The sequence below is a fragment of the Helianthus annuus genome, chromosome 15 (assembly GCF_002127325.2).
Source record: "Helianthus annuus cultivar XRQ/B chromosome 15, HanXRQr2.0-SUNRISE, whole genome shotgun sequence".
Taxonomy (NCBI): domain Eukaryota; kingdom Viridiplantae; phylum Streptophyta; class Magnoliopsida; order Asterales; family Asteraceae; genus Helianthus; species Helianthus annuus.
In genome coordinates this window covers 52383207-52408735 of record NC_035447.2, presented here as the reverse complement: position 1 = coordinate 52408735, position 25529 = coordinate 52383207, and the positions used below count along the sequence as shown (strand labels likewise).

Sequence of the window (25529 nt, the reverse complement as noted above, 5' to 3'; positions counted from 1 at the left end):
TTACTGATTGGAGCTACGCGAGACAATTGGCAAGTGTGTTAGAATTGTTTCAGCGTAAAATTGCCAACGCTTCTGCTACAAAAACAGTTACCGTTAATTTATTTTTTAACGAGGTTAAGGATATAGACAAGCATTTAAGGGAGATGAAAGACGGATCTGACTTAGAAGGTAAACTTATGGGTGCTAAGATGCACCAGAAGTTCGACAAGTATTGGACAAATCTACCTACTGGCAGATCTTTTAATTAAATTTTGTATTTTGCTGCACTTTTAGATCCAAGGTTAAAGGTTCGTGTTATTCAGTTTGGATTTGAGAGAATATTCAGGGCTGAAAAAAAATGAATAGACAGAAGATAACTTGAAGAAACGAGTTCAAATTGTAGTTACAAGTATAAAGGGCGATTTGAAGCTTTTGTATGAGCATTATGCATCAAGCAGTGAAAAACAAGGTTCAGATAAAGTTTCACCAAGTCAGGAGAACTTTGAACCATCGGCACAAGGAGAGAGTGATTTTTTACAGAATTTAAAGCGGATGGCGGTTCTACATCTTATAACACCAAGTCAGAACTTTAGAGGTACCTAGACGACGGAGAGGAGGCCCATACAAGGGATTTGATATTCTAGGTTGGTGGAAGGCTGCATCTTCAAAATACCCTGTATTAGCGAAAATGGCAAAATGTATGTGTACTAATTAGTAGTTTATTTATATTAATTATAATAATACAATAGTGTTAATTAGATTTTCTTCCTGTCACTATAGACATATTGGTATCCAGTGTTGCTTTTGAGGAGGCATTTAGTACAGGCAGAAGAGTTGTCAATACTTATCGAACTTCTTTATGAAGGTGAATGCTCTGATTCCGATCTCATCCCAAATTAGCTCTGATGCTGAAGGTGAATGCAGTTTTTTCGAGCTGTAGCTGTTAAACTGATAAATCAGCTTTCCTTCATCGAGACGGTGTTTAAAACAAGAACCGACATACCCGACTATGCAATTACCCAGAACCGACCCTGTATTATAGGGTACTGATTCGGTTCCAGTTATATGCTTTTCTGGTTCTCGGGTCGGTTCGGAATCTGATAGGGTCGGGTCGGGTATGGACATTTGCTCATGTTATAGCCGCAATTTTGAATTCTGGCTGTGTTTTTTTAATATAACACTAAGCCTGGTTATTACATTTTTACAAGTCAAGTATAGTCTTTATTTCCTAGATATAAAGTAAATATTATATAAATATATTCTTTTACATTTGGATTCATTGAATAGTGTCTAATATCTTAAACTAAAAGTTCAGGAATGAAAAGAATTCATCATTGCAAATTGAAAAATACTTGATCAAATAGCAACAACATTAGATATCCCAAGACCTACTAATTGAACAGAATGACAAACAAAGTTTAAAACACCAATCAAACCAACATCAATAAAGAAAAAAAAAAGCAATAACAGTTCCAACCTTGCATGACCAACAAACCAGTCTCTATCATGAAAACCATCCGACAAGAGATGTCAACCTGTTTTCGGAATGTATGCATCAGACCACGAAGCAATGGGGTCAACAGGAAATGAGTTCATCATGTTGATCCCTGGAACAAGATCCAAACCATGCCCCACATGATCACTAGTCCAGTCAGGCGGGTACCATCCAGTGTTTTCCATCACTGGTACATAGCAATCGACATTTGTTCCTTCAGCCGCCATATGGCTAGCAGTGTTCCTACAACCCACAACTTCCTTTGGGTCTGGTAGTTGCGACTGTGCTGCAGGGGCATCACTTTTGAGAACCTTAATCCTGTCCTCAATTTCTGAGAGTTTATGACCAGCCAATGACCCAAGATTATTCAAATCTTTTGAGTTCAAGCCAGAGAGTGAGGCTTTACCACTCAAGCAATCTGACATCAAGTTGGCCATCACCAAATCCTGGTTCGCCACGATTTGCTTCTTGATCTGACCCTTGACCTTGCTGATCCTTTCTTTAATGTAGCTATTCTGATTCGACATAAACTTGTGTATCTCCATGGGTGACTTCGTTAGGAACGCGTTCAACACATTTTGGAAGGCAGTGTTGTCTTCGGGCCACACCTCGAGTCCAGGTTCGTACGAGCTATAAATGATGGCGCATGCCTCGATGCCGCATAGGGTGGACAGCTCCTTCAGTTTGTTCTTCAGGCATTCCTTTCTTTTCATGAAGGAGTTTTTCCTTGCCTTGTTGTCTTCTATGAAAGCAAGCTTCACTTTGCCCCTAGGCATGGTAAGGATTAATGGACTATGCCAAGATATAAATGTAGAAGCTTGTGAGTGGCTTTCAGTTGGTTCTTATGTTGATTCTTATATGAAACAAGTTCATTAAATCATTAATATAATATCTTTTGGTTTTAATGATCTTGTAAGATAGTAATTAAATTTAAAGATATAATCAAAAGTAGATGATTGACTAAAATTAATTTAAAGATTATATCAAAAAAGAAAAAAAAAAACAAAACAAAACAAAAACGCTCACACACACACAAATAAATCATTTAAATTCCTGCTAATGGAAGAGAATAAACTTGAATAAAATTTCATCCTAATATTTTCCATTGTTAATGAAATATACCTACTTTTGCATTAATGAGTAAAATTTATTTTCAAGATACTTAAATACGACATATGTTATATGAATAAATAAAAATAGACGAGTAAGTAGTTGCATGAAGAACTTGTACCCATTCACATGCTTCAAAACGTTAAACCTTACTATTCATTTGAACTTCTTTTAGTATTAATCTAATATATGAACTCTTTAAAGGTGATGATCGATGGCTAGAATGTTAAAATGTCGTTTGATAGATGGCTTTTACATGCCTCATTGGTTCAAAATATCAGATCCCTACTTTACTACAAATAGTAGTGATGGTAACACTCTAATATAACCGGTTTTACTAGAAAACAGTAAAAACAGGTCCTAATAGTGTCATGAATAATTTAAGTGCAATAGACCTGGTTTGCTTATACACAATAAAATTTGGATCATATATGAAATTCTCTAAAAATTTGAGAATTTTTGGAAAGGCAACCTTGCTCGATTTGTTTATTACACATAATGTCCGATTACATTAAAAAACGGATCTTCATTTGTCAAGACAAAAATTAATGTTGATTTTTATCTTTTGTACGTATATTGGTACATTTAATTTTTATATATCTTATTTGACTTCGTGTATTTCATATTCGATGTATTTGTTTATTTTATAGCCGTTGATACTAAATACAAACCCATACATGGAAAGATCATTTAATACATAATCACGTATAATACTAATTAACCATTATTCTTTTTTATCTTAAAATTTAAATTAAACTATGTAATCATAGAAAACTAAATGATTTATTTTTTCACGTCTTTCCTCTATCCTCCCTCATCTCACTAGTGATGTGCATACGTAGATCAAAGTGGACCTTGGTCTGCCCCCGATGGGCTAGGTCACGCAAGACCATATATAACATCACACATAAAAGGGGAAACTAGGATTTTTGGTAATCCATGTGACCGATAGACCATTCTAACTGATAAATAAGTTGGATGGTTCTTAAATACATTTCTAAGTTAAAAGTTTTCAAATTCTTAGGGTTTTAGTTTACTATGTAAATTTTCGTTCAATCAAAAAGATACGTAGATGAGTAAAATGAGAAAATCATCCCTGAGGTTTTTTCATATTTGTTTATTCAATCCAAAATGACTTTTTTGTGCATTTTAGTCCTTCAGTTTTCCATTGTATTGTCATTTCCATCTAAATCACTAACTCAATTTATTGTTTATGTTAAGGTGAATGGCATTTTTGCCCTTTTGGATGAAACAAGCAAATATGAAACCTTAGGGACGATTTTGTCATTTTACTCTTACATCTTTGTTTTATATTTTTATTACTTGTTTCTTATTTATATAGGTTAATGTTTATTATTTTAATAACTTCTTTGACACACACACACACACACACACATATATATATATATATATATATATATATATATATATATATATATATATATATATATATATATATATGTATATATATATATATATATACTTGCTATAAAAAGAGAAATCTAAGTGACATAAGAAAAGCTGAGTGTCAGCTCGACAGCATGTACAACAAGGCTTTTCTTATGTCATTATTACATCATAATGCCTAATATATAAATCACTTTAATTTGATTTCAGACCACTGTTTTCTGTATTCAAATGGTCTGGCCCACATTCCACAGGGCAAACCACTGCCCTTCTATAAGAAAGTAACAGATGCTTTCTTTAGCAAATGTATATCTAGCAACAGATGTTCTGAAATTGCGGGTAAATTGAAATTCAAAATGCATGGGGATATGTAATTTTCAATTAATCCATGTCACTCACTCACTTCTGTCAATTATCTTCTTATATAAACGTGTTCTCTACTTTTGTATTTTCAAACCACATTTCTTATGTATCTCTCCCTCAAATCCCTTCTTCTCAATACTCGGCATTTGTTCATAAAGGATAACGGAAAACTGAAGCTCTCTCTGTCCCACTTTCAGAAAAAATTTTGGGGATATGTGGTTTGCCTTCATCATGGTAATGTGATATATATGATTAAAGTTTTGTTATCTGAGTTATGACTAAAAATTTTGGGGATATGTGGTTTGTTTTTCTTTTTGATTTTTACTAAAGTTTTGTTATCTGAGTTATGACTAAATGATGATTGTGAATGATCTGCTGCAGATATGATGATGATTGTTCTACAGTTGTTTCCAGTGTCATTGTTTCAACATCGTTTAAAGTATGTGTTTTTTGCTACTCCAATTTTGAAATTTTGAATTCTTAATTTTGAAGTGATATACTTTAATTCTCGCTTTATATTTCAGTCTAATCACAGTTGTTTGAAATTCATACAATCTGTTGGGGTTATTATAGGTTTGTATTAAAAGAAGCATAAAGTTAAATTAAACACAAAGAAAGATTATTAATAATGTACATTTAAATGATGATTATATATATGATTTTGGGCAGATGATGATGATGTAGAACCCGCAGTAGTTCCTACTAAACGCAAGAAAGGATCTGCTACTGCTGTAAGATAAGATTTTATCTTACTAGAGTAGTGGTCTTTCCTGACTTTTTTGTATTAAAAGAAGCATAAAGTTTGGTTTAAAGCTACTCTTTATGAACAAAGTTAAGGATTACGTATATGAGGACAGGGCTACTCTTCAACAGCTGAAGAAGTGTTTTCATGTATTGCATCTTGATCTGCTCACGAGAGATCAGGTTTCTAGAAACCTGATGTTGATGCATTGAGTACTTCTGTGGAGTTAATGGTGATTGTTGAAGATATACATTGATGGAGTTTAAAGCAAAAAGCACTAAATTTTAAGCTAAAAGCACTAAATTTTTGCTATTAGGTTCGTAAATTTCTTGGTGGTGTTGTTAGATTTTAAAGTTTCGTTGTAATTTTAAGCTGAATAAGTATAGATTATGTAATTTTTAATATCATCTGATTATTGCAGATTGGTACTTTTGATGTAAAGTGAAATTGTTTCTGAGTTTAATTAGATTATGTTGATATTGTATCAATTTCTGTTAGCTTATAGAGAACATCTGCTCTAAATCATCATCTGCTGATCTAACGGCTGTTTGACTTGCTACTGTTGTCAATTGCCAACATCTCTTGTTGCCAACATCTGTTTGACTTGCTACTGTTGGAAACAGGAGAGGCTTTAACAGATGTTCGCAATATCTTTGTATTCCAAATGAATAGATTTTTTATCTGAGTTAAGACTAAATGATGATTGCTGATGTGTCAATTTTTTATCAGAGATTTTTTATCTGAGTTAAAATACATTTAATTTCAAACTACTGCTCTATATTTAAATGTCAAAGGTCTGGCCCACATTCAAGAGTGCAAACTACTGCCCATAGCCAAGAAAGTATAACTTAGCAGATGTTTCCTTTGGCAAACATGTACCATAGCAGTGGCTTTGAAATTGCCGGTAATTTCAAATTCAAAATGCCTCGGGATATGTACTTTGCAATTAATGCACGTCACTTAATCACTTATGTCTTATGGTAAAGGCGTCTTATAGGTAAATGAATAGGTTAATTGTAACTATAATAACGTGTTTAATTTTATATTTTTCCCATGTAAATGCATTAAAAGCCTAACGAGTGTTGCATCATATTCTTTAGTCATAACCGCCTTCATTGGGTATATAAAATACATTGGGCAGTGGTTTTGATCATTACCGTTTTCATCCATCTACTCAATCATCTTCAAAAGTTTGTTGACGAGATTTTCACAAGGCTCTCTGCAGAATGGAAAAAATTGGGTTTCAAGTGATTGTTGACGAGATTTTCACAAGGCTCTCTGCAGAAGATATTGGTCGTTTCAAATGTCTTTCGAAGAATTTTTATAGCGAATTGTCAAGTCATGCATTTCAGATGATGCATGCTCTCCGAAGTGGAGATAAGCAACTAGAGCGGTGCCTTAAGTCTTCATGGTGGAATAAGGCTAGTTGGGTTGCTCGTTCGCGTCGTTGTTGTTGACCTCAGCTGGGTTGGCGTTGATGTTGAAGGCTCTACCTCTTGCTGGTGGGGGTGCTGGGTTATCCTGATTCGCTTGGTTAACTGGGTTTGCTTGGGCTTGAGCGTTGATGATTTAACCAGCCTAGGGCACGTGTTTCTGAAATGGGTAGGGTCACCACAATTGAAGCAGGCTCTAATATAGGGAACCATGGGATATTGTGGTTGGATCATGTTTTGGGCAGGTGGTGGAGCTTGGTTTTGAGGGGTACGACAAGTGTTACTCAGATGACCATATCGTCCACAATTGGCACACAGTCGACAAGGTATGGTGGGTTGATGATGATAGTGGCAAGTGTTACATTGAGGGTGAGGACCAGTGTAGGGCTTCTTGTTTGGGTAAGCTGGGTTGGGTGCCACTTGGGGTGATTGGAATGGCTTGGAGAGGTACAGCCTGTGGAGTTGGGTTAGTTGAGGCAACGGCGTAGTTTTTACCATCACGCTCCCGTTTGGTGTCGACACGGGAAGATGATTCAGTTTTTTTTTCTTTTATCTCCTTTGGCTTTTCAGCAGAAGCCTTGTCTGATGAACCCTAATCCCCTTTGCGTTTCAGGTCCTTTGACTGTAATCGATTTTCAGTCAGCTGGCCAGCTAGACGCATAGCCTCTTCAAGAGTGGCTGGTTTACTTCCTTCCACCGTGTCCTTGATAACTGCAGGGAGACCCTTGATGTACTGCTGAATAAGTCGGGTAAGGGGAGTGAATAGATACGGAACCATCTTTGTTAGCTCGTGAAACTGTTTATTGTAAGCCGTGTTCTCACCTTCAATTTGTTTCAAAGCCCAGAATTCATCTTCTAAGTTCTTGATTTCATGTTGGGGGCAAAACTCCTCTTTCATAATCTCCTTTAGCTGCTCCCAGGTCAGAGCCATAGCAGCTTCCTCACCACGAGTATTTTTCTCGGCATTCCACCAAGTTAATGCATTTCCTAGCAAACGACCCGTAGCATATCGAACCTTACGATTGTTGGGACATTCGGAGTTCAGAAACGTACTTTCCATTTCTTCGAACCAACGGAGAAGACTAGTAGCACCACCGGTGCCTTCATAAGAAGGGGTCACAAGACTTGAAATGTTTGAATGGGCATTTGGACGAACCAGAACCACCATGGTTCTCTTGGTCATCGGCCCCTGTGAGGGTTTGGTGAACTTGAGCCACAATGTTGGGAAGGATAGCGGCCATCTCTTTGGCAAGGTAAGACGCCATGCGACATCCAGAATTTCCGACACGCTTTCCGTTGAGGTTGCGTTTGGCAGACATCTACAGGAATCAACGCAAACGAGGTTGTGAGATTTTTGGCGGTCTTGCTAGCGGATATGCAAAAAAATATAAACATATGATAAAAACGAAAACGTTTGGGGTGTATTTAAAAACAAAAACTCATGATAACACTTTTAAAGTGTTCTTGGGCTTTGCTCGCAATTGGGCCTTGCATCCTGCCATACTTCACCTTCGTAATCATGTGGGCCCCCATGATTACCGGGCTTCCGTATGGTTCGTATGTGTTAGCCTGATACGTACACTAAAACCCGGAGAAAATCGAGAAACGTGAATGTAATATATGAAAATCGGAGGGTATCCTTGGTTGGACACGATGACAACTCAAAGTGGGGTTAGTTCACACAACGTTTGGTGTGGCATGCTTTGGCCTAATAGGTCCTTCGTACTCTCATCGTTAGTCCCCGGGTAGGCAAACTGGTCCGTTAATTTGGATTTATACGAATGGCAATCCTAGACAGGACGTCCCGACTACCGGTACTCGAACCCTTCCGGTTACTACATGCCCATCACATGAACTCACTTTGATGAGATTTGAAAACAAAAAAAAAATCACAAAAGTTTGAATAACATGAAATGAGTATTTCGAAAATGGAGGGAAATGTTTCAAAAATTTAGTGAAATTGAGAACTTATAAATAGGATTTCATAAGTTTCGTGTGGTATATTGGAGTGATATATATGTAACACATATGTAGACTTCATGACATAATTATAACACATTACATGTATCATGTAATTAAGTAGCAAATAAAGTGCTTGCATGCGTTTGTGTGTGAAATGAAAGGAATTTAAATGCGTGAGCAATAGCAAATCATAAGTTAAGCATAACATAAAATCACATAAGCACATAGGTGCTAGATGACTAAAGTATAGGTTCTAAGGGTCTAATAACCTGTCCTATATATGGCTCTTATACCAATTTGTCTGTAACACCCGTCTAATTTCACTTGAATTTATTAATAAATTATCTCATTTTAGATGAAAATATCTAATTATAACATAGATTTGATAAGTAAAGTTCAAAAGTAGCAAAACCTTAGCCAACTAATGACTAAGTCAAAGCATTCAAAAGTTGTTTAACAATTTGATTACATCCCATAAAAAAGTCTATCAAAGGTTAAAACATAGCGGAAGCTTCAAAAGTCGTGTTCGGTTCTTGGACATTTCTTGATCGCCATCCGTAAGTTCACCATAGTCACCTAAGGTCAAAACCACATCAGATGTTAGTTTTGACAATACTAGAATGGATATAAACAAGTATCATGGGTCAATAAACAAGAAAAAAATAAAATTTTCCGGAAGGGGGGTGTCGCGTGACGCCAAGGGGCTACGCGTGACGCCTAGCCCCCTTTTTCACAGAATGTTGTTTCAGCTGTTGCTGTACATTCCCGGCTCCAAGTTTATCCAAATCCCAACTTAAAATTGCCAAAACTTATGATCCGTAAGTCCGTTTTTGGTGATTCTTTTTCCTACACGACCGTAATTAAATTACCAACGTGTCTACCATAATTATTATCCCGAAAATTTGGTTTACGGACTTAGTCACTAAAATCTCTATTTACATATTCGACCCACTATATTTACACAACTTTACTATCATACAATAGCAACCTTGAGGCATTTTCACCCAACATCCAGGGCTTAGCATCACTCGCATTTCCTTACCAAATCCATGGTTTAATGCTCTTGTGATTGATATCGCCTATGCTAACTAATTAGACTCCAATACTACACTTTACACCTTTATTCGACCCGTTGGCTCATCTTGTGGAAAATCCTTCAATGTGATGACTACCAAACGGTTCCTTATCAATTTAACTCTATTAATTCAAGTAACAATTATGGTCACTACAATCAACACAATTCCTATTCTAAAATGCGACTATGCATAATTTAACAACAATTCGTTCAATGTAACGGGTCAAGTTACATACTTGCATAATTCATCAATGTTGGTTTCTAACCATAATTACCCATTCCCGGGCTTGTCATCCTCAGCGTATCTCGCCCATTCCATGGTTTACGCTATTATAACTCAAACTTAATGATTGACGTTTAAGTCACTTCGAACACTACCATTTCGACCATTATTCGGCCCATTTGGTTGTCGAGTGAACTTCGTCACTTCTATGACATACCAAACTTGCATTTGACACTACAATTTCATTAACATTTCTAAGACTATTGTTTATGCATAATGTAACGAAACCAAAAGTTACGTACCTTTAAAGCGCTCCTTTCTAACGCGTGTTTCCACCGGCTTGTCCACTCGACGATCCGGAATCCTTACCTATAGAGTTCAACCAAACATTGTTTAGAACTCCTTTCACAATATATCATGCATAATTTGCCGTATAGCTCAAGCAAGCGTTTCTATCCTTATTTTCCTATGTTAGCTTTCTCTTAAGCGTTTTAACAAACACCTTGAGGGCATAATTTTACACATTTATAATCAAGTTCATAACTTGTTATTTTTGCCAAGCTTAATCATACATTTTAACTCCATTATGTCATGCATGCACATGATCATCAGAATCATCTTGTAGAATTCAAGTAACACCACTTATTATAGCCATAATTCTTGTGTTCATCCTATTTCTATAAAACCCATTTAACCTATAAATGGATTATCATAAATTTCATTGTTTGAACATAATTTCAGCAAGTTATTAACTAGGATTCACTCCTAGACACGTTTTCGTTACAAGATTCATCTAAACATCACATAATAAAGCTTTGATTTTCGATTTCACAAATCATCAAGAATTTGAGATGTAATTAAACGATAAAATTTAGCACACCTTATGATCCCTTCAACGAGGTGATCATGAATTTGTGCTTGAAAATCGATTTGGAACTGATTAGGGCCTTCAATTTGATAGAAATTGCATGAACTAGGGTTTGTGGGGAACCCTTGTGTCGCCCCTGTGTTTTGAACGACCAGACACACACAAGGTGTTTGGTACTTTTTTTTTTATTTTTATAAAATCAAGTTTCCAAATTAGCACTCTTGGCCCTCCAACTATTGCCAAGTTAAACCTTGGGTGTTTTAACCAAGTTTCTTTGTTACATCTAGACTTATGACTAACTAGGTTAAACAATCCTAGTTAACTTAGTGGGTTCGGGGAAATCATAACCCGTTTTATTTTGAAGTCCCGTTAACTCGGGCCCCTTATGAATTTTATTTACTCAAAAACTTTTATTCTCTCTTTATTTACTACGCGGTTTATTTATTTAAATCCTGATAATTACCGGGTTAATATTTATCACCTACGGCATCTTACCCGTTCATTAATATTAACGTGGTTTGATTACTAAAATCCGTTTTTGGGGTGTTACACTGTCACACCCAGACCCGCAGCAGAAAAGGTGATCGGGGCATGATCGGGTTAACTCGAGAGCTTATGACTTGCTATTGCGTGTTTTAAATAATAATTTATTCATAACAAATGTTTCACAAAACAATTTATTCAAATAAACAATTACAAACGCGAGACATAAATAAACTACACTAATCCGTTTCTTGTTAACTAAGGCCCATCATATGTCCAATCTTCTCTTCGTACCTGTTGACCTGTATCATGTGTACAAATGGTTTTGGGTCAACAAAAGTTGGTGAGTAGATCTTTATTTGTTTTTATTTAACCTTAAAAGATTAGTTGATTTTATTTAATAAAAATTATGTAACAAGCAATATTAAATGTAATAGTGACATCAACAAATAATTCATCAATCAATCCACATCAACAAGTAATGTAACAAGACATAATCAAACATAATCAGTGAAACAAACAAATGATGCGATTCAAGCCCCGAGAGGCGAAAAACGATACTATGAAACAATGATGGTGATACCGAGTTCGCCCCATGGCCGTGGGGGAACCGGTCAACCAGTAGTGGATCCACGCGAAACAGAGAAACAGAGACACAAAGCGGTAAACACGTAATACAAGTATGTGAAACAGATAGCGAAACAAAGCGATACCAAACATGAACACATATGACATTTAAGTTTGCATGTTGGGAAAATAATATGAAACACTTATGAACACGTGACACATGATACACCCCAAAAAAAATAAAGTGATAAAAAGAGGAAGAAGTAGGTTCTACTCACAGTGGTTGCGTATAAGGATTCCTTGAAGATAACGCACAAGGAAACCTAACGAACGGAAACGATTATCCTGCATATTTACAATACCACACAATGATCTTGTTAATATTTATAGGTTAAATAATATTCCTAATATTTATTGTTTACCATATAACTACATTTTTTATTAAAATCTTTAAACCCATATCTTTGTTTTATAAAAGATTTGCATAAGTCCTTTTTATTATTAGTGTTTAAAGACATTGGGTGTGTGTGTGTGTGTGTATATATATATATATATAGGGAGGGGCTCATGCGAGAACCACCCTTATTGTGAGAACCTTGAGAACCAATGTGAACACAACTTAAAATAGCTAAAAAAAACCTAAATAAAACCTAACCCCCACCCCCCCCCCCCCCAAAAACCTAAACCCCCCTCCTCCACCCCCCAAAAACCTAAACCCCCCCCACCCCCCAAAAACCTAACCCTCCCCCCCCCCCCCAAGCTAAAATGCTAAAAACTAAACCCCCAAAAAACCTAAAAAAATCTAAAAAAAATCTAAAAAAATCAAAAAAAATTCTAAAAATTTTTTTTTTGAATTTTTTTAATATTTTTTATGTTAAAATCGCTACTTTTAGAAGCCAAAAAAAAAATTTTCTTTTAAAAAAAAAAATTAAAAAAAATTTTTTTTTTGGCTTCGAAAAGTTGCGATTTTTTTATAAAAAATATTAAAAAATTCAAAAAAAAATTTTTTGTGTGATTTTTAGCTATTTTTAGGCATTTTTGGTGTGTTCACATTGGTTCTCGCGGTTCTCACAATAAGAGGTGGTTCTCGCATGATCTTCTCCCTATATATATATATATATATATAGTGTGAGGTTCAATGGGGAACACAAAAAAAGTGGGGAACTGGGGAACCCCCTTAGAAACCCTTGGATTAAGTTAATCAATGGTTAAGATTAGATTACATTTGTGAAAGCTTAAAAAACATGGAGGGGCATATTTGGAATTTTTGAAAAGTTAGAATCAGGTCCCTGGAGAGTGGAGAGCATTACGTAGATCTCAACCGTCGTCACCGGAGTAGGTCGCCGGAGAACACATCTGAGAGCTTTTAACCACCGTCGCCAGATTAGGTCATCGGAAACCATTGTCTAGATCGCCGGAGAACACTTTTTAGCCCTAATCGTCGTCGATTTTGTTTATTTCAGGCTGAGATTTATCAGAAAACTGTAAGTTTAATGTTTTGAAAAAGAAATCCGTTAACTCCCTTGCTTTACGAATGTTCGGATAGCTTATACATTCATATAATGTTATGTACATCATGTATCTAAGATCTAGGTTGTAATAATTTGCAGGTTTTCAGATCTGCTCGCCGAACACTGTTACGGAACCCTAGCCGCGACCAATTTCGTTTGAGATCTATGGAGTATTAACTTATAAGTTTTCAGATCTGAAAACCTGCTAGTACAACTTTGATATCACTATAAGGTATCATCTATCTAATATTTACTTGTATGTTTTATTTATATTAACATGAATATAAATAATTATGATAATTTTTAGATTTATATTCATAATTCGTAGTTTTTTCAAACAAAAAAATTGTTTTAACATGTTAAATTCTTTTATTTCAATTTGATTTTCAACAGATTTGTTAAGTATATCATTAAAATGATTTAACATGTTAAATAACCTTTCTATTAAACACTTTATTAGATTCTCATCGTCCTAATACTTTCTAAAGTAGAGGTTTAGAAGAAGAAGGATATAGTTCAAGTTTGATTTTTAGAACCTTTTACAGATTTTCTGAATAATTTAATTGATGATTATGTATGTGATTTGTATTTAGGAGTGATTTCTTGCTAGGATGTTACACTTCATGGTCTTCATGCTGCAAATCTGTGACACTCGAGGTTTTTCCGAACGAACACCTTGTAATATTTTGTGTATGTAATTATTATTAAATGAAAACGTGATCTTTATTTGCTTATTGTGTGTTGAATGTACGTATTATATATAAATGTATGCGAGTCGAGACCATGACTCGCAACCGGGCGGTTGCGAGTGGGCCTTTGGGCCGTAACCGGCTTGGGCCGAAACCCCAAGCCCAAACCGAAACATCCCTTGGTATATATACCCCACCTTCCCCACTTTCCTTCACTTTACACAAACACACAAACACACACTCCTCCTATTTTTCTCTCAACTAGAAACCTTCAACAACAACACCACTCTTTTCGGTTCAAGCAAGGATCCCGGACAAGAAACTCGGTCAAGACTATCACTCGGACACTTCATCTTCTCTCATTTCCTTCCTTTCTTTCGGCTCATCCTCCTTCTTCACAACCGGTTAGTGTTGTTACTATGTGCATGAGATTTATGTTTGTTGTATGAACTAGAAATGCTTGGTTAGAATGATTATGCATGACTCTTAGGTTGATTTGTAAAGTTTGACAATATTTGGTAACATGTTTAAGAAAATGGTAGTTTAAGAATGATAATGCCTAACCATACTATGCTTCATTGTTTCCTTGTAAAATAATGATGTTAAACTTAAGATTTCGGATATAATGTATGTCTTGCATGTTGATCTTGCTAAAACATGTGATTTTGGTTCATAAATATATGATTATGTTGATATGAAAACCCTAGAAAATGATGAACATAAGATGAACTTGTTTGAATATGACTTGAAGATGTAAAAATGGCAAAGTTTGATCTATCTTTACTAGTAATCAGATTAGGAAAAAGTGTTAGTGAAACCTTATTGGTTGTTTCCTAATCTGGGTCTGAGTACATGGTACAATTTCGGACTGTTGCATCTGCATCATCACGTGTACGTGAAAGGGACAGCTTACGACTCGCAACCGCACCGTTGCGACTCGCAACCAAGGCAAGACAACTCGAGACCACGTAGTTGCGACTCGCAACCACTGCATGACTACTCGAAACCACAAGATTGCGACTCGAGACTACGTCAGTTGCGACTCGCAACCACAGCATGATGACTCGAGACCACGGTTACGACTCGCAACCATAACGTGACAAGCCGAAACCACCTGGTTGCGACTCGAGACCAGCTGGTTGCGAGTGGGCTGTTCATTTTGGTTATTGGGCCCATATGTGTATAACTTGGGCTATCTGTTGACTGGATTATGTGTTGCTGTGACTGCTTAATTGTTTAGGCCGGCCCAATAACCCAACGACTGTTTATTTATATGTGTGTTACGTGCCAAGTATGTGTTTTACGTGAATGCTTGTATACCGAACCTGACCTATACCAGTAACCATGTTAGGACGTGGTGACCAACGTGATTGACAAGTAACCTAAACCTACCGAGCAACCCAAGGTGAGTTCACAACTTAAAAGCATGCGTCCCGGTGGTTTGGGACACGAGACTAACAACCCTATCCCCTGGTAAAAGGGGATACCATTTACATACTTTCCCTGGTTATTGGGAACAAAACTTACTTTTCCTTCCCTGGTATTGGGAAACCTTTTGGACAATCCTATCCCCTGGTAAAAGGGGATACCATTTACATACCTTCCCTAGTTATTGGGAACGAAACTTACTTTTCCTTCCCGGGTATTGGGAAACCTTTTGGTTAATTACTGTTTATACGGATTGCAACTAACGGCACTAAACGAAACTCTATCACTCAAGTCCCTACTACAAATACCGATTAGTCGCCGGGTTAGGCGAACGGGTTATTAGTTGATAGCGCTATTTAGGTGTTTACCAGCCTCACACCGTGCCCTGGTTTGGGACGGGCGTGAACTAATAGACTCAGAAATCCGTCAATGATGATAGAACATTGACATCGGGGCATCCTGCGGATACGCAACGGTTACCTAGTGTTCGGTATTGGAAAAACAGTTTAGTCGCTAACTTTTGGGGTAGCTCCCCAGGGCATGTATAAACGGGTAAATTAACCGGTGAAACAAGTTTTTGGTAATTAAAACTGGACAACTAGTGAACTCACTCAGCATTATTGTTGACCCCTTACTGCATGCTTTGCAGGTAACCAATGATTCAGGAGCTGCTGCTTGGGGATGTGTAGTGTTCGTCAAACCCGTGTGTTGGGACAACTGTTTTGATCAATGAACTGTCTTTAAAACTGTTTTGGTTTATGCTTCCGCTGTTTTGTTAAACCAATTACCGAGTCTAAACTCTAATGTTGTTAATTACTTCGGATATTAAATATTTCTACTATTAATTTAATGCTCAGTATAATTGGTGGCTGGATCCTGGTCAGTCACGCCCCCGAAGCGGGCGTTATCCGCAGGTGGATTTTGGGGGTGTGACAGATTGGTATCAGAGCCATTGGTTATAGTGAACTTGGTTTTAAAAAGGGGAAAATCTTTTTGGAGAAAACCAGACTATAACCCGTGACTCGTGACGACACTACACTCCAAGTACAAGGCTCAACACTTTTGACCTCATAGCTCGGACCAGTGTTTACTTGTTTGCTTACTTTATGTTTCCTGTTTCGCTATACGTACTAGTATGCCTAACTAGTGAACGCCCACATACGATAGTGCATGTGATTGCACGTTAGCACACCAAAATGAATTCATGTACACATTCTCGTATCATGTGATTAATAGGGTGGTAATTCCCTAAACCTCCATGACTTACACTACTTGATACTCTTTGAAATCTACTCGAGTGTGGGGAACCATTTGACATGAGTTAAGAGGAGCTGAGATGAACATGCAAATCACAATATTATTGTGGGTGCACACATAATAATATAGTGGGGTGGATGTGAGTCCCAGTGAGGCTTAACAAGTGAAAAAGGGGTTCCATTTCGTTATTTGTATGATGAGAAACACAACAGTCCATAGGAGCCGTAGCAGTGATTGTCTCCTACTCGAACACGATCTTTTCACTTCTCACTGCACCCCTTTCGAACCTCGATGCTATCGAGTATTACCTGAACACCCATATGAACGCCTAGCGAACTGTGTAGAACATTAGGTGCTTGTACGAACATCCCCGGGATGGATGTTGAAACAACAATGATTGGTCTATATCCTTCTCACCTCTCTTCGCTTGCTGGAACTTAACGTGTTGACGTCTTAAATCCCGAAGTGCGATCACTCCTGCAACACTATCTCAACATACCGTGTATTAATCAATCAAGAGGATAGACGTAGTACCTTACTGGCTTCAGCATTTGAACGACCCTAGTCACCGACAACGAGCATCAGCGAATTGACTCCAATCGAACCCTTAACCCTAGTCAGCGGCTCATAGGAGCCAGCTCTTACGAATCAGTCGGGCCATAAGCGATGACAATTGACAATGGTGCGGAAACGCGTAACGGCCAGCTCAATAAGTACACCTTGGGACGCGGCACGGAAACGTGACAAGATGGACTTGTCAGTGAAGGATCGTAGCGCACCATTTCAAGCAACATTAGAAACAACAGTCGCGACAACATCAAGGTCAACAACATTGGAAATGATGCTCATGGAAGGGCATTTAGGGTTGACGCAGGCGACGCCAGGCATAGTAGCAACATGGTAGCTTGTATGGGTAGTTGTTTGCTTCATCTCTATTCTGCTTGACCCTGATACTTCTTAAAACCGAACCAGATGCGGAATCGACTGATGGCAAGTCAAGTAGAATCTCAAAAGTTCGTTAGGATGTAAACACGACCTTGTGGGACGAGTGTCCAATGTCGACCTTCCTTCTACCACACTCGGTGGTTACAACGCAGTAGTTAGTGTGAATTGGTTACCCAGGAATCACGCGAATATACCCAGTGAGGAGAAAACTTTGTGTGGAGGATCGGCATTTATTCTAGAGCATCAGAGTAGTTCAATAGTTAGCGCCATTCCAGCTGTGAAGGCCAGAAGTGTCTACAGAGGGATTACTCCGCTGTGTTAGCAACCGCTACGGATGTTAAGGCTAAGGAAAAGTGGAACGAGGATCCACCAGTTGTTCGTTGTTTCTCTCGGCGTGCTATCCGAGGAACATTCAGTTTTTCTTCCGAAAATTTGTTAGGCGGAATCTCAGTTTGATCTCACGCCTGAGGCAGCCCTGATTACTTGTACTTTTACCATTTTGCGCCAGGAAGGTCGCAAGATCTATCAAAGCAACTATAGGAACCGTTGGACAGGAGTTTTGTAGGGTCTAGTTCTTCGCTTTGGGGGAGCCCCACTTATCCTAGGGAAGATGAGCCTTTTCGTGTGTATACTGACTATTAAGAGCTCATCAAGGTGACAGCCCAAAACCGTTTGACTCGATCCTGTATTGACAACCTGTTGGCCAGTTACATGGGTCATGCTCCTATGTGAAGAATGAGTAGCGAACGAACTAACATCAGATGGAAGTCCAAAGGGAGGATGTTCCTAAAACGGCATAGTGAACGCAATAAGGCCATTTCCAGGAGACACCGGATGAATTATTCCATGACCTTTTGGGGTGAACAACCCACCGGCTGCTTATGGATCACACTGCAACTGTGTTTATCTAGTACGTTTTGAATCACTTCTAGGAGAAAGGGGCACCTTGAGCAACCCTTGTATTCCATTGTAGAGCTTCTAGGGGAGGAGCGTCTACGTGCGAAGTCTACCTAAGTATGACTTCAGGATTCGGGAAGTACACATTTTCTTTTTATCAAACAACGAAGTGGGAATACACATGGATCTCGCTAAGATCCATTTGGTTAGGAACTGATCAACATCAAAGATCCCTTCGAGGATACGGGAGTTTCTTGGTCCCACTAGATACTATCGCAGCTTAATCACAAGATTTTCGAAGGTCGCACAGCTTAAGTCTCGTTGGCACAGCAGGGTGTTGTGTTCGTGAAAGACCAAAACAGGAGGACGTCTTTTCAGCTTTCGAATCCCAACTTTGTAATGCACTGAGCATCATCTTCACCCTAGGGTACGGGTGATCTAGCGGTATACCATGATGCTTCGAATCAGGGTCCCAGTACACACGGATGCAACACGAGAAGGTTATTGCTTACGCCTCTCGACAACTTAGGACGCACGAAAGGAACTACACAACGCTTGATTTGGAACGGGGAGCAGTGATCTTCGCACTTAAGTTATGACGGCATTACCTATACGGAACCAAGTGCGCCATCTACACCGACCACAGAAGTTTAGAACACATATTCAAGCAGAAGGAACCGAATATGCGACAGCGACGATGGGTCGGACTGCTGAATGATTACGAGTGCTCTATCAGGTATCACCCGGGCAAGGCCAATGTAGTGGCAGACGTCCTCAGTCGGAAGGACACTACGCCTAAGCGCGTAAGAGCTTTACAACTCACGATCCATTCTAGTCTACCTTCGCAAATACGAGCTGCTCAGATAGAAGCACTGAAACCAGAGAACGTTAGAGCTGAAGCCCTACGCGGGTCAAGGCAACGCTTAGAACAGAAGGAAGACGGTGCTTATTATGTAACAGGACGCATTTAGGTCCCACTCTATGGCGACTTACGAGAACTTGCGATGGATGACGCGCACAAATCTCGCTACTCAGTACACCCTGGTTCGGAAAAGATGTACCACGATATTAAGACTACGTATTGGTGGCCTAGCATGAAGGCCCACATAGCAACTTACGTCAGCAAGTGTTTGACTTGTACGCGAGTCAAGACGGAATATCAGAAACCCTCAGGCCTACTCCAACAACCAGAGATATCACAATGGAAATGGGAGCAAATTTCCATGGATTTCGTTACTGGCCTACTTAGATCACAGCGCGGAAACGATACTATCTGGGTGATCGTGGAGCGACTCACGAAATCCGCACACTTCTTGGCAATCAAAGACAACAGATAAAATTCTCCACTCTGGCGAAGATACACCTCAAGGAAGTTGTTTTGAGGCACGGGGTGCCCACCTCTATCATCTCTGATCGAGATGCACGTTTTACTTCGGAACTGTGGCAAGCAATGCACAAGTCTTTTGGCTCACGTTTAGATATGAGCACAGCGTATCACCCACAGACGGACGGGCAGTCCGAACGCACTATGCAAACATTAAAAGACATGCTTCGCGCTTGTGTAAACGACTTTGGCAACAGCTGAGAAAGGCATCTGCCACTCGTGGAATTCTCGTATAATAACAGCTACCACACCAGCATTAAAACTGCTCCGTTTGAGGCATTGTACGGACGTAAATGCCGGTCACCTCTTTGTTGGGCAGAGGTGGGGGATGGTCAAATCACTGGTCCAGAACATGTGGTAGACACTACTGAGCGGATTGCTCAAATACGACAACGCATGGCGGCCGCTCGTGACCGTCAGAAGGCCTACGCCGATAAGGGCAGGAAACCACTTGAGCTCCAGGTTGGGGAGCGGGTATCACTCAAAGTTTCACCCTGGAAGGGTGTGGTTCGTTTTGGTAAACGAGGCAAACTCAACCCACGGTACGTTGGACCTTTCGAAATCCTTGAGAAAATAGGCAAGGTGGCCTACAGACTGAACTTACCAGCAGAACTCGGTGCAGTTCGCAACGTTTTCCATGTGTCGAATCTGAAGAAGTGTCTGTCAGATGAGACGCACGTAGTTCCTCTGAAGGAACTCACGATCGACGAACAGTTGAAATTCGTCGAAGAACCTGTCGAAATCACGGACCGGGATGTTAAGGTCCTCAAGAGCACTAGAATACCTTTTGTTCGAGTTCGTTGGAACTCACGTCGCGGCCCAGAGTTTACCTGGGAGCGGGAGGACCAGATGAAGTCCAAGTATCCCCAGTTATTCCCAAACGGAAACCCCAGCACTGAAGCTACAACCGAATTTCGGGACGAAATTCCAAACTAACGGGGAGATGATGTGACACCCCGTTAAAACACGCTAGCTTGGCAGTGGCTGCTTCAACTTTCGGGACGAAAGTTCTTAAAACTTGGGGATAATGTGACACTCGAGGTTTTTCCGAACGAACACCTTGTAATATTTTGTGTATGTAATTATTATTAAATGAAAACGTGATCTTTATTTGCTTATTGTGTGTTGAATGTACGTATTATATATAAATGTATGCGAGTCGAGACCATGACTCGCAACCGGGCGGTTGCGAGTGGGCCTTTGGGCCGTAACCGGCTTGGGCCGAAACCCCAAGCCCAAACCGAAACATCCCTTGGTATATATACCCCACCTTCCCCACTTTCCTTCACTTTACACAAACACACAAACACACACTCCTCCTATTTTTCTCTCAACTAGAAACCTTCAACAACAACACCACTCTTTTCGGTTCAAGCAAGGATCCCGGACAAGAAACTCGGTCAAGACTATCACTCGGACACTTCATCTTCTCTCATTTCCTTCCTTTCTTTCGGCTCATCCTCCTTCTTCACAACCGGTTAGTGTTGTTACTATGTGCATGAGATTTATGTTTGTTGTATGAACTAGAAATGCTTGGTTAGAATGATTATGCATGACTCTTAGGTTGATTTGTAAAGTTTGACAATATTTGGTAACATGTTTAAGAAAATGGTAGTTTAAGAATGATAATGCCTAACCATACTATGCTTCATTGTTTCCTTGTAAAATAATGATGTTAAACTTAAGATTTCGGATATAATGTATGTCTTGCATGTTGATCTTGCTAAAACATGTGATTTTGGTTCATAAATATATGATTATGTTGATATGAAAACCCTAGAAAATGATGAACATAAGATGAACTTGTTTGAATATGACTTGAAGATGTAAAAATGGCAAAGTTTGATCTATCTTTACTAGTAATCAGATTAGGAAAAAGTGTTAGTGAAACCTTATTGGTTGTTTCCTAATCTGGGTCTGAGTACATGGTACAATTTCGGACTGTTGCATCTGCATCATCACGTGTACGTGAAAGGGACAGCTTACGACTCGCAACCGCACCGTTGCGACTCGCAACCAAGGCAAGACAACTCGAGACCACGTAGTTGCGACTCGCAACCACTGCATGACTACTCGAAACCACAAGATTGCGACTCGAGACTACGTCAGTTGCGACTCGCAACCACAGCATGATGACTCGAGACCACGGTTACGACTCGCAACCATAACGTGACAAGCCGAAACCACCTGGTTGCGACTCGAGACCAGCTGGTTGCGAGTGGGCTGTTCATTTTGGTTATTGGGCCCATATGTGTATAACTTGGGCTATCTGTTGACTGGATTATGTGTTGCTGTGACTGCTTAATTGTTTAGGCCGGCCCAATAACCCAACGACTGTTTATTTATATGTGTGTTACGTGCCAAGTATGTGTTTTACGTGAATGCTTGTATACCGAACCTGACCTATACCAGTAACCATGTTAGGACGTGGTGACCAACGTGATTGACAAGTAACCTAAACCTACCGAGCAACCCAAGGTGAGTTCACAACTTAAAAGCATGCGTCCCGGTGGTTTGGGACACGAGACTAACAACCCTATCCCCTGGTAAAAGGGGATACCATTTACATACTTTCCCTGGTTATTGGGAACAAAACTTACTTTTCCTTCCCTGGTATTGGGAAACCTTTTGGACAATCCTATCCCCTGGTAAAAGGGGATACCATTTACATACCTTCCCTAGTTATTGGGAACGAAACTTACTTTTCCTTCCCGGGTATTGGGAAACCTTTTGGTTAATTACTGTTTATACGGATTGCAACTAACGGCACTAAACGAAACTCTATCACTCAAGTCCCTACTACAAATACCGATTAGTCGCCGGGTTAGGCGAACGGGTTATTAGTTGATAGCGCTATTTAGGTGTTTACCAGCCTCACACCGTGCCCTGGTTTGGGACGGGCGTGAACTAATAGACTCAGAAATCCGTCAATGATGATAGAACATTGACATCGGGGCATCCTGCGGATACGCAACGGTTACCTAGTGTTCGGTATTGGAAAAACAGTTTAGTCGCTAACTTTTGGGGTAGCTCCCCAGGGCATGTATAAACGGGTAAATTAACCGGTGAAACAAGTTTTTGGTAATTAAAACTGGACAACTAGTGAACTCACTCAGCATTATTGTTGACCCCTTACTGCATGCTTTGCAGGTAACCAATGATTCAGGAGCTGCTGCTTGGGGATGTGTAGTGTTCGTCAAACCCGTGTGTTGGGACAACTGTTTTGATCAATGAACTGTCTTTAAAACTGTTTTGGTTTATGCTTCCGCTGTTTTGTTAAACCAATTACCGAGTCTAAACTCTAATGTTGTTAATTACTTCGGATATTAAATATTTCTACTATTAATTTAATGCTCAGTATAATTGGTGGCTGGATCCTGGTCAGTCACGCCCCCGAAGCGGGCGTTATCCGCAGGTGGATTTTGGGGGTGTGACAAAATCCACGGGTATTAGAAGTAATTTCATTTAGATGTAAGGTTTATATGTATATCTATCATGTTTAGTCTTTGTAATTTCATTTAGATAACTCTTAGAAGTAAGAGATCTGATATCTATAGGGGTCGTGGTGGACATTATATGACATTGCGGTTAACATATATAAAGTTGTAAATTATTTTCTAAATAGTGGATTATAGAATAATTTTCTTGTGGTCCTTTATACTGTGTCCAATTTTGTTTCAGGGTGAGTCTGCATCTTTGGCTGATAGATATGGTCTGCCTATTGGCCCCTCCAATTGCCACAGCCATTTTCCTGAAGAAACAGATGCAATATAGACTATATCATGGAATAGGTAATACTGATACAGTGATGCACCATATCGCACTTGACTCATTGGCCGGTTTTACACATCGTAGATTGAGCGTAGACGTCAATTAAGGTAGTCTTTGGCATTGTGTATCGAAGCGATTATCAATAAAATTACATGCAATACCTAACATCCCCTAGTCATCGTTGATTATTTCTAGGCCTTGTACTTACCGGTCTGGTGCCTGATTTGTTTTTGTAGAAAATTGGTGGACATACATGAGGACTGACGCTAAAGGTTTGGATGAGATTTACAAGCTGACCGAGGCTTGAAGGCTGAAAGTAGAGGTGCAAAAGACATTCTTAATTACGCAAGTTCAAGAGGCACACATTGAAAAAAAACAGAAGGATAATTCCTGGTAACGTTCTTGAATTTGACTGATATATTACAGTTGTTCTTCTTGAGGGACCTCTATTCTGGGATTTTAACTATTCGAATGCAATTTCTAATTTATTACAGATGGTAAAAGATTAGTGTTAAGGACAAGTGATTGTTAAGAGCCGGTTCAGATTCAAATCAAAGTGAATTTTAGAAGTTATAAAGATGGTAATTTTGACGTTTTGAGGTCAAACAGAGACATTCAACTCCTTTATTATACTAAGGTCATGAAATATCAATAAAATCTTTTTGATCACAATAAACTTACAAACATAATACAGCTGGGAAAATATTTTTGTGAGGAACTAGTAACAAAATCGGCACAACTTTAAAGGTTTGACTTCAAAGTCAAACTATGACTAATGTGTCCCCTGGAATTTTTTTCTTATATATATATTTATATTTTTTAATGAATATATCTAATGTGTTGGGTTCATTGGGGAACACTAAAAAAGTGGGGAACCGGGGAACCCCCCTAGGAACCCTTGGATGAAGTTAACTAATGGCTGAGATCAAATTAGATATTTTAAAGGTAAAAAAGCAGAGGGGTATTTTTGGAATTTTAGAAAAGTATGAATTAGATTATTCTGGACTTGTTCCCGTACATTGCAACCGTCGTCCCCATCACCGGAGATCCGCCGAGCTTTTAGATCTGGCTTTTGAAGACTGTTGTCGTCCCCATCGCCGGAGATCACCTATGATTTCAGATCTTCTTTTTGAAGACTGTCATCATCCGATTTTGCGGGGATCGCCTTTGTTTTCACATCTGCTTTTTAAAGAGTGCTGTTGTCTGCGTCGCCGGAGATCGATTATGATTTCAGATCTGCTTTTTCAAAGACTGTTAGGATATCCTAGCCTCTACCGATTTCATCTTAGATCTATGTAGCATCTATGTAACATCTAGGTTTGTTCTAATTTGCACTTTTTCGGATCTGTATTTCCGAAACTGTTTGAAAATCTTAGCGGTTACTGATTTCTTCTTTGATCTCTGGAATTTTATTTTGTAGAATTTAGATCTTAGTTTAAGATATCACATATTTACTATTTTCTTTTAATTTTACTTAATTTAGCCTGATTACATGAAATTTATGAGTACTTTTAGATGTTTGTTCATGTGTTGTTGCTTTTTTCAAAAAAAAAATATATTGTTTTAACATGTTAATATTTTTTTAACTTGATTTTATATAGTTTTTTTTTAAAATAAAATTAAAACGATATAAAAAGTTAATTAATATTTTTTATCAAACACTTGATCATATGTAGGTTTTTTATGTTCATTTTTCAAAATAGGTTTAGTATTCTATTCATTTTATGTTGATATGGAATATGTTATCTCCGGGCACTCAGTCTTCACTTACATCTATATTGTTGACTTGTGTGCAGCAAGGAGAAGGAAAAATTATCATAAAAAAGTTATGAGATACGATTTCAGAACTTGCTTCGAGTATATTACTGGATAACGGTTAGCCTGAGCTTGTTACCATTCATGTTCCAGTGTGTTTCGTTGGATAAATTTTAAGCTTCAGG

The 25529-nt window shown here is 38.6% G+C and overlaps 1 protein-coding gene and 2 long non-coding RNA genes across 3 annotated transcripts; 1 reads left to right on the top strand and 2 right to left on the bottom strand.

Moving 5' to 3' along the window:
* Positions 1-1509: 1509 nt before the first annotated feature.
* Positions 1510-2250, bottom strand: LOC110913692 (agamous-like MADS-box protein AGL80). The gene has a single exon (XM_022158516.1). It carries the CDS (start codon positions 2248-2250, stop codon positions 1510-1512), a length of 741 nt encoding a protein of 246 aa, XP_022014208.1.
* A 6559-nt stretch (positions 2251-8809) lies between these two features.
* LOC110911011 lies at positions 8810-10160 on the bottom strand. Its single transcript, XR_002576661.1, has 2 exons — positions 10092-10160; positions 8810-9067 (listed from the first exon to the last, which is right to left on the bottom strand). It is a non-coding gene; the product is annotated as an uncharacterized LOC110911011 (long non-coding RNA).
* A 13454-nt stretch (positions 10161-23614) lies between these two features.
* On the top strand, positions 23615-24282 carry LOC110909665. The gene is made up of 3 exons (XR_002575522.2): positions 23615-23696; positions 23826-23982; positions 24084-24282. It is a non-coding gene; the product is annotated as an uncharacterized LOC110909665 (long non-coding RNA).
* The last annotated feature ends 1247 nt before the right edge of the window (positions 24283-25529 follow it).

What these genes read in the sequence shown, in the direction of transcription:
- LOC110913692 (XM_022158516.1), bottom strand. Translation starts at nt 2,250, where the DNA reads ATGCCTAGGGGCAAAGTGAAGCTTGCTTTCATAGAAGACAACAAGGCA.